Here is an 18,891-nt window from a genome sequence, read left to right on the forward strand (position 1 = left end):
ATTGAGTAAATTCTGTACAAAATTTCCGATCCAAAGAGATTTTTCAGAATATAAAATTTAAGATACAAATCTCTTTATTTTGATAAATCTCTTAACAACCTAGGCTCTTTTGGACCATTTTCGGTGAGCTGGACGCTCATGTAGGATGATATGAAACAAAATATATGAGGACATCACAATGACTGAGGGATGGGCGCACTGTTTACGAAATTCGTACATCAGTATAGTGTATTTTTATCGGCAAACAACTGTCTTTTATCACGGCCATGCAGTTTACCGGGAGTAAGCTCACACATGAAACAATAGAGGTGGTAATAGTGTACCATGTGGGCAATCTCATGAGCAACCATCATAGCAACTTGCTCCTTATTTCCTTCTGAAGACTTGACGTCATCGAAGAGGAGGTTCTCTTCGCGATACGTGATCAAGCCCCAGTGCTCGGTCGCACCGCTTACGTAATCAGGAATCCCTATCATGTCTAGTACAGATTAGAGAAGAACAGAATAAAATCAGAAGATATTAATTATCCATTCAGACCAACAAGGCAAAACAAAAACGATATACGGTCACTTTTTAGGGGAACCGATGCACACCGAATTGTCCACGAATTGACAGCTGTGTCTGAACATCGGCCGATCCTCGACAAGCCCCTTAAAGGGATTGGGTAATTTTGTCTCAGATTCTAAAATTCTAATCTTGGATTAAGCTCATGCTGCAATGATAATTATAAACATTTAGGTCAGCAAGGAACCCCATGACTTTTACAAGCCGAACGCCTGTCTGATATCAAGATATTTATGACTGGGAAACGAATTTTCAAAAATCGTTTTCCTAACGGTTTTTATATCACTGCAGTCTATTGGGGAAGACGAGTATGGTAAAAACCTGTCACTCAAAGATTTCTACTATTTGAGGCACTCAATGATCATTTTGAAGGGCAAGTTTGTTAGGGCTTCAATATTACACCATATCAAAGACACTGATAACAAGTAGGGCCATGCATCTCGGATTTAACATTGTTAAACGATGCCTTTACGACATTATAGCTCAAAAAGTCTGGAACTGCCTCAAAACCGCCAAAGACGGCAATAACATGCAAGAAGAAAGCTGAGATATTGCAAAGGCAGCAGCCAGGACCGGAGCAGAATCTTCATAAACAAAAACTTGAAAAGAATACGATCGAATCTGTTTCGGAAAATAAAGAAAGCTCAACATGACTTTGTAGATAAGTTTCGATCCAATACGATGAAATCATGGTGAAAGGCAAGGCTGACTCTAATAAGAAAATCTAAACTCCACGAGCTCCAGTCTCTGAAAAGAATAATGTGGTAGATGGAACGGTGAATGTAGGGTTGGAGTTTGAAAAGAAACAGTGTATGACATAACCTTCAATTTGATCCTTCGAAACATTTAATAGAGGGTGATGTGTATAATTGAAAGTGGTGGTGATTCACATTAACAGTTGTGACGAAAGAGATGCGAAGATATTGTGAAAACTAATTTGAAAATACAAGATTGACACGACAAGTGTGGAGAGTAACTAAGACTTGAGTATTTACGAATGAAGATGCTATGACTATGATCAATATAGAGGGCGCTATCACAAACAAAGAAACACATACAGATCACTACTTCTACAGACGAACAACATCGGACTACGCTATAACAAGACAGTATAGATAAGAGTTGCAGGTGAATGTTGTTGTTGTATACCATATGGGCCAACTCGTGTGCTACCACGGCAGCAACTCGCTCTTTGTTGCTTTCTGAAGATCCCGCGTCATCAAAAAGAAGATTTACTTCTCTGTAAGTGATGAGACCCCAGTGTTCCATAGCGCCGCTCACGAAGTCGGGGATAGCAATCATGTCTAAGGGTAATAACAGAAGCCATTTTTAATAACAATAAAAATAATAGGCATTTCTATAGCTCCGTCTATCTAGAAATTCTATTCCGAGGCGCGTGTCTTATTTATTACCCCGGCTTTAGCCTAGCTGCCATTACAGCGCTCCAGCATTTCAAGGAATTAATTCCTGCCAGGTACCCATTTACCTCACCTGGGTCAAGTTAGGCAAAATTAGTGTAGATCAATGTCTTGCCAAATGAGCAAGTGTAGATCAATGTCTTGCCAAATGACATTAATGCCGCGGCGGGACTCGAACCGCGGACCTTGAGATCGACAGTCCATCGATGTATCCACTCGACCACGACACCTCTACTATGTTTATGTCATCTATCATATTTCAACTTATTACAATATCAATATAAACACATGTATCATGATAACAAGAACAAATAAACATTATCTTCACGGGGAATAGCAGAAGGTCTCGAAAACAAAGTAAAAAAAACCTTCTATGGACATTCTCATTTATATTTTTAAAAAACATGACTGTTTGAAAATCCTAAAAAAACATTAATAATGATAATAATAATAATAATAGTGAACATTTATAATGCGCCATGTCTGTCAAAATGACACTCCTGGCGCAGTTGCGTGGAAATTCATAGATGTTCTATTTGATTAACATAATACAAACCCTAGGCAAAACAAGAACTGTGTAGCATAATTATTTGAACTCGGACACATACATAAGATATAAATAGTGGCCTACCAAGTTTAGGTAGCGGGTAACCGAGATCGAAGTATTCTTCATAATAGTCGGTTATATTGACACCAATCTTCAAGGAATATTCCACTTGGTCGATAACGTCTACTGGGGCATAAACACGGAACTGAGGAGTAAAGAGAAACAGGAATGGTTAGATGTTAAATCCGGTATTTAATAAAAAGTAATAATGTAGTAAAAGTACGGTACCCATCGGTTTCTCTCTCTCTCTCTCTCTCTCTCTCTCTCTCTCTCTCTCTCTCTCTCTCTCTTTCTCTGTTTCTCTCTCTCTCTCTTTTTCTCTCTTTCTATCTCTCTCTCTTTTTTCTCTTTCTCTTTCTTTCTTTCTCTCTCTTTTTTACTTTCTGTCTTTTTCTTTCACCTCTCTCCCGCTCTTAATTTAAATATATACATTTATCCTTCTCTTATGAGCTTTGACACAATTTTGCATTTTTTTCTCTCTCTCTCTTTCTCTCTCTCTCTCTCTCTCTCTCTCTCTCTCTCTCTCTCTCTTTATCTCTCCCTCTCACTCTTTCACTTAGTGTTTTACATACCGGTATGTCGCTCATTGTAAACATTTCCCTGTAATCAAACTGACACACGATGAAACACGCCAGATAGGTGCTCATTGGAACAGAAGGGTTAAAATGTGTTATCATCAATCCGTCCTCGTAAGTCTCGTTCATCTGCAAGTGAAGAACATTGTAGTTATTTAGAAAGTAATATTATATAACACGTTTGAAGATACCCCCCCCCCCCTCCCCACCCCCACAAAGAAAAGGTTTGAAAACCTAGGCAAGTCTGCATCCCTGATACGAATTATATATTTTGCTTTTTTTTCCCCCTTTCAAATCACCTTTTTTTCAGTCAGTAAGGAGAGTGCAATAAGCCCAAGCCATAAGTTCTTATCAAACAAAGTAGGCGACATAAAATTGATACAATGAACATCAATATAAACTGTACATTACTGCTTCATGATATGTTTATCACAGTGGCAAGGCATAGAGGGGGTAAAGTGTATGGGGATACTTGCCCTCAAAATCAAATAGCGTAAAGGGGGGGGGGGAACAGCAGAGAGTATAGGGAGAGAGAGAGGGGGGAAAATCATCATGAAATGAGAAAGATACGACCCCCCCCTCTGTTCCTTTCCCAAATCGGTGGCGTTGTTTATTCATAATTCATCCCCCATGACATTACCACTCCCCCCCCCCCCCCAATTGCCGTATCTACGTTACGCCAATGATTAACCACATACCCTGACATCCATATTAGAGAGTGCGATGTAATCAGCAGGGTGAACCAGGGAGGTTGTGTAATTAGCTTTGAAAGCCGGCTCATCGAAACATGGGAAAGCTCTACGGGCGTCTGTCGGCTGGAACTTACTGGTCGCGATGGCTCTAGAGATCGGAATAAAATTATCATAGAGGATTTCAAAAATTAAAAAAATTAAGAGGAAAACATATAGGCCTAGGTCATAACTACGACAGAACACCTTTACAAAAGGGATATGACAGGAGTAATACAACTTCAGAACAAAGCCTGCTTTTTATCTCATCTGCACATTAACTCAGTTAGATGAACCTCTGGGCAAACAGAAGAGTCAGCTGAATTGACTGGATGTGTGTGAATTTGGTACAGGGAAAATATTAGTATATTCATGTGTTAACCCTCAGCATGCCATGGGCGGCAAATCCTCTCAGAGATGGTAGTGTTTTACATTTTAATTAGAGTCAGATCGGCTGCATTTTCCTCCCTGAATTAAAAAGAAATCCTCCATTTTAAAGTTTTCTAACAGAAGAAGCCTGATTGGTGGCTCAGTGGTTAGAGCGCCCGTCTCATGAACGGGAGGTCGTGGGTTCGAACCCCGGTCGAGTCATGCCAAAGACTTATAACAATGGGACTGTCTGCCTTCTAGCTAGGTGCTCAGCATATTAGATTGGAGAAGGGTAGTAATAACATATTATGTTATGCAGGGCCCGCTGGAAGAGCAGTTTCATAACTGAAGTGGCTACCCTGGGTAAATAAAACGTTATTATTATTATTATTATTATTATTATATTATTAAAATCCAGTATCAACTACTGAAATTTAAGAAACGATAATTTATGAACGAACTTGGTGGTACGTAAAGGGTTAACGGAATGACAGACAGAATATGGACACAGGTGAATTATGATTATCATGAAGTAAGTATAAAGGAAGAAAGAGGATAAGGGTGATATATGTAAACAGAAATAAATGAGCGACTGGCAGAATGGAGTAACAAAAAGTTCTTTTAAAGAGGATATAAACTACAAATGCTGTTAGGTGGTAACTTAAGCCGTAAAATATATCTCAAGTCATTCCCTCTTATTTATTTTACAGACCTATTGCTTCAGTTTTCAAATTGGAGGAGAAATTTGTTTTGTATATGAATGGTTTTCATGGGACAGTTTTGTTAGCCGGTTTATAAATGATATGTATGCTGCATATTATAATTAATATTCTAGTACAATGATATCTTTAGTCTATGTTGGTGTCATCGGAATCACCTCTTAGTATAGAAGGCTCAATACAATAGTTATTATAAGCAGTATACGTTTTCATTTAAGTTCCACACGCTTCATCTCGTGATGTAATTAGTGAATTTAAATGCAGGGTTCGTCGACGATTCCAATTACTTAGCTGAATACGAAGAAGATCATATACATATTGATTTATCCACAAGTCCAAGCGTAGTGGTTCAACAGGAGGTATTGGCTTATCATTGTTCTGTTTGCATGGAGTAATTTTTTTTATATCAGGGGAAAGATATTTGGTTACCAATCAATAACTACAATCGATGACTCTGATCAAAATCTACAAATGGCGGAACTATGGACATGGGGTCCACAAGGTCCAGCTGAGAATTGTTGTTTTTAAGAAACGATCTGTTTGACACGCTTGTGCTGGCATGATCACGCGAGCATATAAATGGCAGATCTACAAATAGAGCCCTTTCTTTGTGTACTAAAAAATCTTTTATACAACTGAAACTTGGTTCTTCTATTGAAATTTACTCAAAGTTCGTTCAAATAGTATCCATAATCTTCGGGTTCACTCTGAAATGACTGATTCGAGCAAGTAACTTTTTTTAAGGAGGGGGGGGGGGGGGCTTCATAAAAGACACGAAATTAAAAGACACGGTGAGATCGGCAAATATAGCACTTTTTATTCACCGGGAAGATAAGCAATCGTAGGTACATGAATATCGGAAGAGAAGATTTTGAGCAATTTGATATGAGTTTCAAATTCAAGGTTATTAGAAAATTTTGAGATGCTTGAGGTATATCTTCTACTCTTATCAAGCCAATGATAAAAGTGTATTAAGGGAACAGATCATCTCCAACATGTCTAAACATGGATAATACTTTGTTATCACGATGCATTTTAAATGGAGATATCGGGCATGAATTCCCGAAAGGTTTGTCAAAAATGTTGTAAAAATAAATAATCAGACAATTATATTTTCAGATTGCCACGTTCTGGACATCCTACCTGACCGGAAGCCTTCGAGACCGACTTAAGTCTGACAGCCTTTGAGACCGAGCGCTTTAAAGAGTTGTCGGTGTCGTCGGCCTTTTGACGAATTTTCAAAAAGGTTCGCTAGACCGACTTCCTTGGCTTCATGGGCGATGCCCCAATCATATGAATTTACCTTTTAAACAAATTATCTTCATCATAATCGCTTGGAAATAGTATCAGAATTTTGAAGAAGGTAATCACTATTAATATCTTCTTATATATTTGGGGATTTCAAAATAAGAAATAAAGGGTGTAACACAAATGTGATAAATGTTGTCTAGTATCACATGATAAGTGTTCTTGAACTGGTCGTCTGAAGTGGTGCTAGAGTCATAAGACCACGAAGTACCGTATCCAATGAGCAAATAGACACTTAAGATACTATTGTCAGCCCTCTCTTCGCTATCAGTTTATTTGTTGGGCTTATCTCTTGTGGGTAACCATTAAACGTATGCCATCAAAGTTAATCACATATCTTTATCGAAGAGGCGTTAAATCACGAATATAAAGCAGGATTATATATTCTTGTTATTGCTCCAAAGAAATGATGATGGAACTAGAATGCTTCCGATTATATCATAAATTTCCAACGTGACTCCAGGTCATTGAAGAGGCCTACCATATGCATGTACAAAGAGTGAAAATCCGCGCTAAAAGCCGTGTAATGTACCCTCAAAAGAGTAATTTAACCTCCCCTTCTATTCGGAGTGGGTTTCAATTCCAAAACGAAGCGATCCATATGTAAATCCCCTTAAACAATTTTTTGTTTAAGAGTGTAAATCGACTCCTTTGCACTAGTAAATTAATACAGAAGCGCATATTCAACTCTTTTCTTTATACTTATGTATACATTTATTTCATATCTGATTTGTTTTCCTTTCTTTAATTCTGGGATTTAATTATTACTATTTTATATTTTAGAGTTTTTCATTATGGTCAGAAAGCCAAAAGCACTCGAAAAAACTTAAATAGGCACGAGTACCCTTTAACTTTATCTATGATTAACTGAATCTTAAGTTATATTGACTCACGGATCTTTTATGCCTAATTGCTGATAGGGGTACCTGGCACAGCTATTTTCTACACATTATAACACAAATATACTCCGAGCGAGAAGAGGGAGATATGTAATAACAATGCATTATGAGGTCTTGACTTTGGAATCTAATGGATAATAATAATGATGAAACTTCATAACAATATGCAAGTCTGATAGAGTCAAAAGGTATACGAGTTACAAAAGCCCTTCTGGTTTTTAACAGATTTTGGAAAGGGATTACGTTGTACCTAATGACTCATTAGTTAATGTATTTTTCAGCAATTAGTGGTTTGATAGTTTTGTGTTTACCTGGCTGTTATAAGAAAGCGTGTGTATGCATCTACGTTTAGCAATCAGGGGACCGACGGCTTTAAGTCCTCTCCGAGGGACTTGGTACTAAGAATTAATGCCTTACCAACGGCACCGGCATACCAACTTGTTTACTCAATAATTGTATCTGAGTAAAGAACTAGAGATGGTCGTGTGGGTATGTCACAGGACAGTGGATTACAAGGTTCGGAGATCAAAGCCCACACATCATGACTGTGGCAAGGTTTCATTACTTTCCTGCATGATGCAATTCGTAATTCGTAATGAAGACTGCAGTATAAAAAATTCAATTCATGGGTCTATGTATAGATCACTTACTACATTGTGAAGGTCATAATCCCTTTTGCAGCCAACATCAAAGTATGTAGAACTTTGCAGGAATTATGAATATGTCACGTATGTCCTATCTGTGAAATTTAAACGTTAGCATTGTCCTACTATTCAAATTATGCAAGGTAACCCGTTTACGTTCTAGACTTCACTGTCATACACTATTGAGTGACTGGCTGACTTCTTTTTTATTTGGTGATAACATACATACAATGAGCTGTAAAGGGTACATGATCAATTTTGTCTCCATCAATAACCCACTTCTTGTAATGGCCAAAATCAAACTGATTGAATCTATGCGCGGCACAAAGCGTACGACCATTCGGTACAAGGGTCTGCAAATCAGACTATTTAATAAAAGGACAGCAATCCCTAAAGTCGATTCGACAACTAACGTTGTTATGTTCCCTCAAATAGACATTTACAAGCCCTTCCGTTTAGAGGGAAGTTTTAAATTAGTATTATCTAAAGGCCGGTACTACATGTATATCCCATTTGCAGGCCCACTAAATGAAAAGGTTAAATTCCAACGGCATTAATTTTAACATTTTCATTTGTTGGGCCTGCAAATGGGAATGGGGCCATTTAGAGGCGCTTTATTCACTTCGTATTTTAGGCTCTGTATAATATGATGTCCATATTGACTGGATAAAGGACGCTCGGAAATAGATGGACCTCTAAAGGACCTCTAGTCGGCTATGATTCCTTCTACATGGATACCCATTGGGGTGGAACTTTATACAATATGTAACAGCTTTGCCCGATTGGCGACATGCCACCTTAACCCAATATAACCTTTGGAATTGACTTGGGTCATCTTCCTTATAAAACACTAAACTTGATTTCTAAACTCCTCATACACGTTCTAGCAAAGAATAATTGGACACATTTGTCCACCTGACTATACAGATCAAAGTGCAAAGTTACAGAAAATGAAGTTAAGATAAAAGTTCCTACATTTGCTTCCTTCACACCTCTATTAACAAATAATATGAGCAGATTTATCGACCTGACTGTACAGATCAGATTGTGGAGTGAAAGAAAATGAAGTTAGAACTAATAGTTCCTAGATTTCCTTTCCGAAATTTACGCTAACAAATATTAAAGGATCAAATTTGATAGCAGCATCCCCGAGGTCGCTTATTAAACCCTTATAAATGAGCTCTAACACCCCCTCCCCCTCCCTCTTAAAGGTCCAGATTTGCACCTATTTAGTTTTAGCTGCACCCTTCATGGTTAGGCTTTTTTCTAGTGTGCACATTTGTATTTTGATGGTAAGAGGAGGTGCTGCTATTGCACCATTTGAGCTACAATTTTTGACCTTTTTAAACTTCGTGGGATATTACAACTAAAATTACCTCTTGAGCTTCCACACAACAAGTAAACCCAAAAGTAAAGCGATGCAATAGCGTGTATTATATTCACGGAGCGCAGAGATACACAGGATATTACATCATGTTTACGTTTTGTGAATTAAGAACGTCTCAATTTTTGTAAAGTGTACAGTTTTAATCATGTTGTATTCAAGAAAAGTGCAACCGTTTCCTTCCCTACGAACTGTATGCAGTATTTGCGTCAATGAGCAGGAGAAAGACGAAGGCGGGTAAAAAGGAGATTATTACTTGTCGTTTCCATTTGCATCTTGGTACACACTCTTGTAGAAGCCAACAATGGTTTCATTTAGCCATCCACCAAACCCAATGTTGAGCATATAGTCACCTATAAAAGAAAGAATGATAAAGTTTTAGTCATAAATGTACAGATGAAAGGAAAAGATCAGGGGAATGTTTCTCAAAGACTAAGATCGACTTTAAGTTAGGCTTAACTATGACAGGCCATTCATGCCACTGGTTGCTATCACCACTCCTGGCATTGGCTTCTCAAGGGACGTACAAATCGTGGTCATAAATCTACAGAATTTACCTTTTTTGATAGTTCATTACCTGAAGGAAAAAATATTATCGAAAGATAATAATTGAGAGACCAATGGTGAGAGCGACCAGTGGCACGAATGGCCAGCCATAGTTAAGTCCAACTTAAAGTCGAGGTTAGTCTTTGTGAAACACTCCCCAGGTCAGACATCGGACCATATTTGCCCACAGGTTAACACAACAAACAAAAACATTTCTAATTAGCGGACAAGGGTTATAACTCCTATGTCCTTCTGTGTCCTCCTCTGTCTTTTCTCCCTCCTCCTCCCCTCATCCTCCCCGTCACCATATGTTGCCGTTTACCTTGTCAGCCTGTTACACCTCATTTTCCATCCGATATCCTTCTACTTTTTTTTCTTCTTCTAATATTCATTTATTTTCATATGACTTTTCCCTGTCACACAACCAAAAACAAACACACACACTTTTTTTTTTCTCTCTCTCTCTCTCTCTCTCTCTCTCTCTCTCTCTCTTTCTCTGACCATCTCTCTCTCTCTCTTTCTTTCTCTTTCACTCTTTCACCCGCTCCCTCTACCTCTCCCTCTCTCTCGCTTTTATCATTTCTAAAAAAACATTCATTTTTTTGCTTCTCATGCCATAACACAAATTCTTCTCTCCTATTACGATGGACTCCAATATGAATGAATTACCTGGCTGTAGCCCGTTCACCATCTCCATAACAAGGAACTCGTTTGGGACGTATTGAAAGATATCCTTGATTTGTTGATCATTGTTATCCATGTCTGTGATACTAACTGAACCATCCATGATGTCCATAGCTTTGATGTGAAGACGAGGATACATTACGGCGGCGGTTACTGTGATCTAAAGGTAGGATGAGGACATATATATTAATATTTTGGAGCTACAATGTATGAGTAATTTAGCGTAACTGGGTTTTTACAGATGTGTATCAAGCAGATGTGATTACATGCGTTTTGGGACCGACCTGTGACGTCACACTCCGAAAGACGTGACTCGACTTCGAACCGAGGTCCGTCAGTCAATTCTAGCGAAGATTCGGAGAAGCGTGTACCATTGACGATACCATACCGCTAGACCCCCCCCCCCCCGGGGGGGGGGGGGGGGGGGAGTACTCACATATAACGACTTACGGGGATGTGCCGCTCTAATGGGTCACTTTGTCAAAACAAATCCTTTGACATGGGTCCCATTTTTAACAAAAATGTCCCTTAACATGGGCCGTTTTTCAAAATTTCCAAAATTGCGAAAAATTGGCTTTACTTCGAGAAAAATCCCCCCAAACGACCCATACAAATGGGTAGGGGTATCGAGGCTTTAGCGGCACATCCCCGTCCAAACCAAATATGTCTACCCCCCCCCCCCCCCCGGCGCTAGTCCAATTAGCATCTTCCGCATAGAACCATGTACATGCTTCACCCCTTTTTTTTTTAAAACAATTTTTGCATAATGTTTGTTTGTTTCCCCTTAGTTATTTTGCAAACAAATTTAGATCTATTTTGCTTCATAGCTCCAATAATCAGTTTATACCATTTGCAGGATTGCTATCACAATCTTAAGAACTTTCTTAGATGCAAATTCCTGACAACAAACCAAATACCTCACTCACACTGCCAAAGCGACACCAAACCGTAACTGTAAACAAACCGCTGATTTGCCATTCGGTGCAATGTCAGTTTGGTCTGTTGACGGTCTCGTGGCAATCTCGTTAGATTAAGAAAAAAATTGTCATGACTCCTGGCTTTTGTTTCATAAAACTTGTTATAAATAGCAAGATAACATAATTTATATAAGCTACTGAAATGTTTACATCAATTTTGATCGGCTATGCTTTGTCATAGATCTGCGGCAGTTGTTTCTGATGTTATGAAACAGGTCCATAGTTGACATCGACTGCCCAACTCAAACACTGCGAGTTTTCAGGTGAATTCTTCCCTCAGAAACCTCTTTTATGACTCTTCCTACCATTCCTAAAACCGACCTTTAACTATAAAATATTTGCCCTAAAGACAATATTTGCGACGTTTATCATTGTTTTTGGCAGATTATTTATACTTCACGGGGGTCAGTGGTCGCGGGCTAGTATTTTATCATACCAGGGGCGTAACTAAATCATTTCTTTTCTAGTGTCACTGACAGATTTGCCACCACGCGGAATAAAGATACCCAAAGTATCTGAAATTAAAATGCCGCAGTCTGATCGCATGTGATCGCAGTAATTTAGAAGATATCGTTACATGATGTTACCCAAACAAAGTTCTAAAAACTAAGACTCTGCCTTCCTCGGTCATGCCAGATGTTTCCCTTAGATTGAAACACAAATATGAAATGACAGAATCACCCCCAACCGACTCAAATTTTTAGATTTGGCATTCGCTCATCTTGACCCCATATCAAATGAAAGTACTCACGGCAGGAGATGAAAAAGTTTAGAAACAATATTTGTTGCCCTCAAACGGGGTCAAATATAGTCTAAGATGAAGCAATTTTGCTCTCGGATCATTTTCTACTGAGTTAATTATGTTCATGCATGGGGTATGAGCTATTTCATGATCATGATATATCGTCATTATCAACCAGTCTGAAGCAGTGTAGGTTTATTTGTATGGTTTAAGTACTACAGTTGCTCTTAAAGCCCGTCTGTACTAGGAATTAGACCACCCAGCAAGGTAACTGACAGGTGGCTATCTCATCAACTCAGCTCTCAATTAACATAAGAAAAAGAGGATCATGGGGGACCAACGGGCACCGCTTAGGCATTGTTTTCTATATAGAGGGAGCAATATAGCTACAAGTAGGACAGTGTGGATTTACACGATGAAGATTAGCATCATCTACGTACTAATGTGTCAAGTCGTCCATTTTATGCATGTTATGATTTTTTCCTTGTATTATACGCATAATAATGTAGCCTGCAAGAACGTGGTAAACACAACTGTATTTACATAATCTACATGCATTTGATTGTAACACCGGGAATTCAACTAGATTAACAAACATCCTGCTCTATAATGTGCACACTTTTAGTGAGTGAGAATGTGAGTTTAGGTAATATATTCAAGGTTTCATCATCGCTATGATTCATATACCTATAACCCACACACGTCTGAATCACTCCAGTGATAAGCCTTTAATGCATACAGAGTTCTACACACTGGTTCACTGTAACTACGGGCCTAGATTCGTAGGAAATTCATTAATTTCAATAAATTAGGACATTATGGAGGCTCGTAAAGGGAAATTAGGAAATAACGTTAGGGAAACATAAACATTTATTGGTCTTCAGGTGGGATTTTAAGGGATAAAGGACATAGCCGTGCTGGAAAGTTATTTTGTTTTTTAAAGTTTAGAGTAAAATAATAATTATTGTCATACTGTTCGTGATCTCTTTCTCTCTCTCCCTCTCTTGGCCCCTGTCTTTTGATCTGAATATGCGGACATGACACGTCTTCAACTGGAGAATTACTCGACAGACTATCTTGGCAGTTCTCAAGATGAATTGTAAATTGTCTTGGGGGCCAGTTAAATTAATGGAAGTGGCATGAATAAGAATCAATTGTTCTTCATCCAAACTCAATAATTCGAAGGAAATTAACATTAGACATCCACCAAAGAAATCATTTTATTCAATTCAGTTCAAAGTAACATTTTTGTCTTCTTCCATAGTTCGTACTACGCAAGTAAAATAAAGTGTATAATATGACATAAATGATTTGAAGAGCATTATTAAAGAAGGAAGAAGGTGAAAATCAAATTATGCACATACAAATGTAGGCTTGAGAAGGAAGGAAAGGGGAAGGCGAAGAGGGGGTAGACAGTGAAACAAAGGGGAAGAAGGGGAAAAGAACATTTAAGTAAAGAGTTTGTTACCTACTTACTGCAACAGGCTACACAAAGGAGTATAATCCAAATTTCACTCTTAATAATACCTAAGAAAGTGCGTATGGAATCTCCTGAGGATGCAATGCTGAAGCGCTGAACACTAAACATGTAAAGAGCTCGGTTTTGCAAAGGTAATTTCGTATAGGAAAAGAATGCAAAATTTGAATTATTTATTTTCTTTGTATGCAGTTGTTGTTGTTTCGTTTTTGTTTGTTTCAGAGTAACAATTCTACCATTGTATCAAGTCAAAAGCCCTCATATTGTGAGCAATTGGCCGTCAATGAGCTTCCTATTTTCCCCAAATTATAATGACAAACGGGAACCATTTTTGACAAATCTTCTCCTCCCCTTCTCAGTATGTAAGTGGAAGGGGGTTCCACCGTAGTAATTTACACCCCCCCTCCCCCTCCCCCCCCCCCCCCCAAAAAAAAACTCGCGATGGATGTACATGTATATATACTACCAGTAGGAGTAGAAGTCCACGATTGCGTGTTAATTTGAGAATGAGCAAACAATGATGATTCGTAAGGAGAAGGAACACGTTTAATTATTTCTTCCTTTTCAAATTTCCTTTCAGGGGAGACAATGAATAAGGATCTATCTGGTATGCTTAAGACATGAATGTACGGTTCCAGTTCGTCAAGTGTTTAGGGTACGTGTGTTGTTGTAATTCACTTTTACTAAGTTACTTTAAAAACATCAAAACGTTTCGAATTGAAGACATCAGGGCTCATATTTATAAAATCTTATTTAACCTACTTTAGCTACAACTACCATGAAACGGGGGCTTAATATTGCCATTTCATTTAGAAAAGTAAACTTAAAATGATAAAAAATAAAAAGCCTAATGAGAATGATAATTTCTTATAATAATAATAATGATATGTCTTGTTTACCCATGATAGCCTCATCAGTATCAGTACTGTTCTTCGTGATGGCCCTAGATCATAATACCTGGTTTTTGGCTGGCTATATAAGCGTTTAATGAATGTCTTACTTCCGTGTACGCATTTACCACACCTGGGGGGAGTTTCACAAAGATCCTTAGTTGAACTTATCTGTAAGTTGGACTTAACAATTATGGAAAGCCGTTAGCATCTAGGTAACTTTTTGTAAAATTTATTTCAAAAGGCATAAAATGTTGATTCAAATCATTCAGATTTTCTATTATCAAGGAGGTTTCATGTTCTTGATGTGGAATTTATAAAAGTCTAAAATACTTCAATTTTCACTTTTGGATATGTTATATTTTAAAGATAAACTCCAGTACTGGTAAAAAAAAAAAAAAATTCTCACAGAATCAAACGAAACTTACACTGAATGTTCAAGATTACAAATAAATGACATGTGCCAAACAATTTTGGAAGAAAATGTATACTGGCTGAGTAATGAGCATAGAAAGACAAGGAAATCAAGGTAGTACTAGCCCCGACACCATGTGTGTTGTCCCATATATAGCTTTCTATGTGAGTGCTTGTTACTTTACCAAGACTCGGTCAAATTTATTATGATTTTGATGACTCCAGAACCTTGCAGTGCACACCAATACTTACATGCTACATGATCAACTGTTTCTGATCCTTTCCACACCTTTTCTTTCACAATGCAATCGCATTACCAGTACTAAAGTTTATCTTTAAGGCTACAAATGTCTCTCCATAATTTGTAAGTCCAACTTAGAGTTAAGTCCGACTTAGGATCTTTGTGAAACACCCCCTGGGTAAGGAGTGGCAAATGTAAATTAATGGCCTGCCCATATAAGATACTACTACTAAATTCATTAAAAGACGCACCTCGATCTGGACTTCACCGGTGAAGTAATTCGTCGTCAGATTGGGATGAAGCAGAAGATGATAATGAGTCGGTTTGACAGTGGTCGGTAGTCGTAACTCGAACCATTCGGGATCAACGGTCACGCCAGGTCCGACATCGTCTTTGGGTGTGTCACCAGCGACTCCTGTATCACTCGCCGGCCCCGCCGCCGCTGCCCCTTCTACGGGAGGTGCCTCACAGATCTCACTCTGAGGTAGGAGTCCGCACATCAGCCCGACCATCAGGCAGAGACATCCTGCCAAAACACCCCCAGCAATCAACTGACTTTTCCGTAGATAATAACCACCTTTAGGTTCTTGGTCATCCATTTTGTCTCCTATCTGAGGTTACAAAAAACAACAAATGTAGTCGACGACGATCTCCCCTAATTCCTCCTGTGCGCCCTGCTCGTCCTAGCACAATGACTACACAGATAATATGTACATCTATCAGGAGCAGACAGTAGCAGACAGTTGCCGTCCGGTGTAACGATCATTACCTATTATCGGTTAACCCTGGAGGATTAGCAACACTGCCCTTACGACATCAACCTGGGTACTCAAACAACGAACTAGTGACTTAGATAATGTATTTACCCAGTAGCAAGGGTTACGAGGGTTAAAGTTATGACCTCCATAATAGTTTGTATGTAGCGAGCAAAACAAATAGTATTATGAGTGAATGAAGCGATATCGGTATTATTAGTCCGAACAAAGTTCACTCTTCGGTAATTGAACAGGAACGCCCATTATAGTTAATAAACAACCTGTTTAATACTGGTTGAAGTTGAAAACCTGCTTGAGGGATTTTGTATGTAGAATAATAATTAGGGCGCTACAAAAAAAAAACATTTACCGTCATTTTTTATACACATTCAGAATGTGCAGTATGTGTGTTTCAATTTTGCGGTAAACTTGTTTGTTCAAGCACACTCTTACATTGTAAGATAAAAAATAATTGTATGAGTTCAAGAATTTATTTCACCAATTTGCAGATTTGCAATCATTTATATCGTTAATAACATTTTATGTATGTTATCACCAATTCTTTGAAAGAAAAAAATATCAGTCAGTCACTCAATAGTGTCTGACAGAGAAGTATAGAAAGTTGCCTTGCATAATTTGAATACCAGGACCCTGCTAACGTTTAAATTTCACAGATAGGACATACATGACATATTCATAATTCCTACAAAGTTCTACAGAATTTGATGTTAGCTGCAAAGGGGACATAGTATCTTTAACCCAGTTCTTACTGGAGCCGCTTAGTTCTCGTATTTGAAACACTCACCAAACATGTTTTGTTCATGATGCAAGGGGTTCCATGTTGCTATACTGTAATCAAATTATGAGCTTCAAATAATTATTTTATAAAGAGAAATTTCAAAACGTACGACCATTCGGTAAAATGGGTCTGTGATTGCAATCACTTATTTCAATTCGACAACCAATGGTCATTATTTTCCGAAAAAAGGGTAATTTTCAAACCCTTTCGGTAAAACGTCGACAGCACCGTAAAGCTGGAAAAGACACCATTTCGACGTCTTTTCTGGACGCGGGTGCGTAGCCAGTCGTGCTGGAAGTGACTCCCCCCCCCCCCCCACCCCCGTTCCCCCGGACGCGCATATTTTTTTTTTACACAACTGTTCTGTTCAGTCAAATATACTGTGCAAACGACTAGAGACAGAGTCTAGCATTACCCTTCGCAGTTTTGTTGGATAATTGCTGTAGCTTTACATGTGTAGGGTCTACATAGTTTTACTCGTTATTTGTTTCGGGTTAAATCTATCCTCTCTTCTCTTTCATTATGTATTTCTGTGTTCTCCTTCAATCTATCCTTTTCTCTTTTGCCATGCATTTCTTTTTTTTTCTTCTTCAATCTATCCCTTTTCTCCTTCGTTACATATATCTTTGTTTTTCCTTCAATCTATCCCCCAGTTCTCCTTCGATATGTATTTCTTTTGTTCGCCTTCATTCTAACCTCTTCTCTTTTGTTTTTTGTATTTCTTTGTTTCTCCTTCAATATATCCTCTTCTCCTTCGTCATCTATTTCTTCATCTGGTAGATTAAGTTTCTCCTTCTTTATATGTATTTCCCTGTTTTTCCATAGTCTAGATCTATGATCCTCTTAGCTCTTCAATTATGTATTTCTATGTTCTTCCTTTGACTTATCCTCTTCTATTTCCAATATGTATTTCCTTTTTCCCCTTCTCCATATCCTCTCCACTATCCTTGTTTTCCCCTTTCTATCATCTTCCCTTCCCTGGGTGTACGTGCTTGCACATATATAGTACAGTGTAAGTGCGCTGACGACTTAGACTCTTTCACCAGAGCACTTCTTGGATTTTTTTCGCGAAAATGGCTAAACAGTGGTGTAAAAAAAATAGGCGCCCCCCCCCCCCCCCCGGACCAAAGGGCACTAGTGCATCGAATTGGTTTCGAACCCAGTACCTCCCAGTTACTAAACCAATGCACAACCGCTGAGTCATTGCCCCCTACCCTAGCCCCCGCTGCGTACAGTCATGATTCAGTGGCAAAGCAATGGCCTTGTATTGTAACTGTGAGGCCCCAGGATCAAAACCGTGTCAGTGTGCTATATTAGTGCCCGTTTGTGAGGCATTGATCCTCATTAATTTAAGTTATGACTTAAGGACGTAGGTCCCCTAGTTTATAGGCAAATTAGCACACACACATGCTCTAGCAGTCACGCAAAACAAACACTCGCAAATTATTATTCAATGAAATCTGAGAATGTATACTGTTATCTAGATCTATTAGGAATAAACCATTGTCAAAATCATTCCATAAATATTTTATTGGAGTTCAACAAATTATGCCACCGTTATAAACAACAGTTTATGTTACTCTCATCTCTCGATGTCAACCCCCTCCCCCGCACCCGGGCAGTTAACGCCCCTATACCCTTTAATTGTTAAGATATTGAGTTATTAAACATACGTCTATTGGAAATGAGAGTGTATTGGGGTGTGGAAGGCGACATAAAATCGGGTTGGGGGAGGGGGACGGCCCTTCCTCTTTCTACTATCTCTAGATCCATCCTTGATGCTTATTGTACATGTTGTATAGCTAGTGCATCTTGAATCTCGATGATGTGCTGTTATGAATTAAAAAAGAAGAAGGCAAACATATAAAAAAATGTAATCAGCCGAAACTTTTTTCCGACAAAAGCAATCCAATCCAAGAATGTGAGTGCCAAAGCCGCCAGTACCCAGTTACCCAATCAAAAAATATACTACATGTGCTGCAGTGTACAGACAAAGTAAAATGTAATACATATAACAGTCAGGCATATAAATGTAGCCTTTTCACCACAGCTCTATGTTCATTATTGTTATCATCAAATTTAGCAATGACGCAATGATGATGTTGACCCTTGCGCAATCTATTTTTTTTAAATAAACATTTCGACAAAACA

General features: G+C 38.5%; 1 protein-coding gene across 2 annotated transcripts in view; it reads right to left on the reverse strand.

Annotated features, from left to right (window-relative positions):
- Positions 1-16,080, reverse strand: part of LOC580999 (glutamyl aminopeptidase) — a 31,796-nt gene extending 15,716 nt beyond the window's left edge. Inside the window, exons 1-7 of one of the 2 annotated variants that reach the window (XM_030979942.1) lie at positions 15,438-16,080; positions 10,431-10,605; positions 9,472-9,568; positions 3,863-4,004; positions 3,162-3,293; positions 2,614-2,734; positions 324-478 (exon numbers count right to left, since the gene is read on the reverse strand). In XM_030979942.1, the coding sequence (XP_030835802.1) occupies positions 324-478; positions 2,614-2,734; positions 3,162-3,293; positions 3,863-4,004; positions 9,472-9,568; positions 10,431-10,605; positions 15,438-15,785 (1,170 nt within the window). In that variant the 5' untranslated portion in view covers positions 15,786-16,080. Of the gene's footprint in view, positions 1-323; positions 479-1,713; positions 1,869-2,613; positions 2,735-3,161; positions 3,294-3,862; positions 4,005-9,471; positions 9,569-10,430; positions 10,606-15,437 lie in introns of both variants that reach the window. The other variant, XM_030979941.1, reaches the window with a different exon arrangement.
- Positions 16,081-18,891: the final 2,811 nt, after the last annotated feature.

The sequence above is a fragment of the Strongylocentrotus purpuratus genome, unplaced genomic scaffold (assembly GCF_000002235.5).
Source record: "Strongylocentrotus purpuratus isolate Spur 01 unplaced genomic scaffold, Spur_5.0 spur5_scaffold_10, whole genome shotgun sequence".
Classification (NCBI taxonomy): domain Eukaryota; kingdom Metazoa; phylum Echinodermata; class Echinoidea; order Camarodonta; family Strongylocentrotidae; genus Strongylocentrotus; species Strongylocentrotus purpuratus.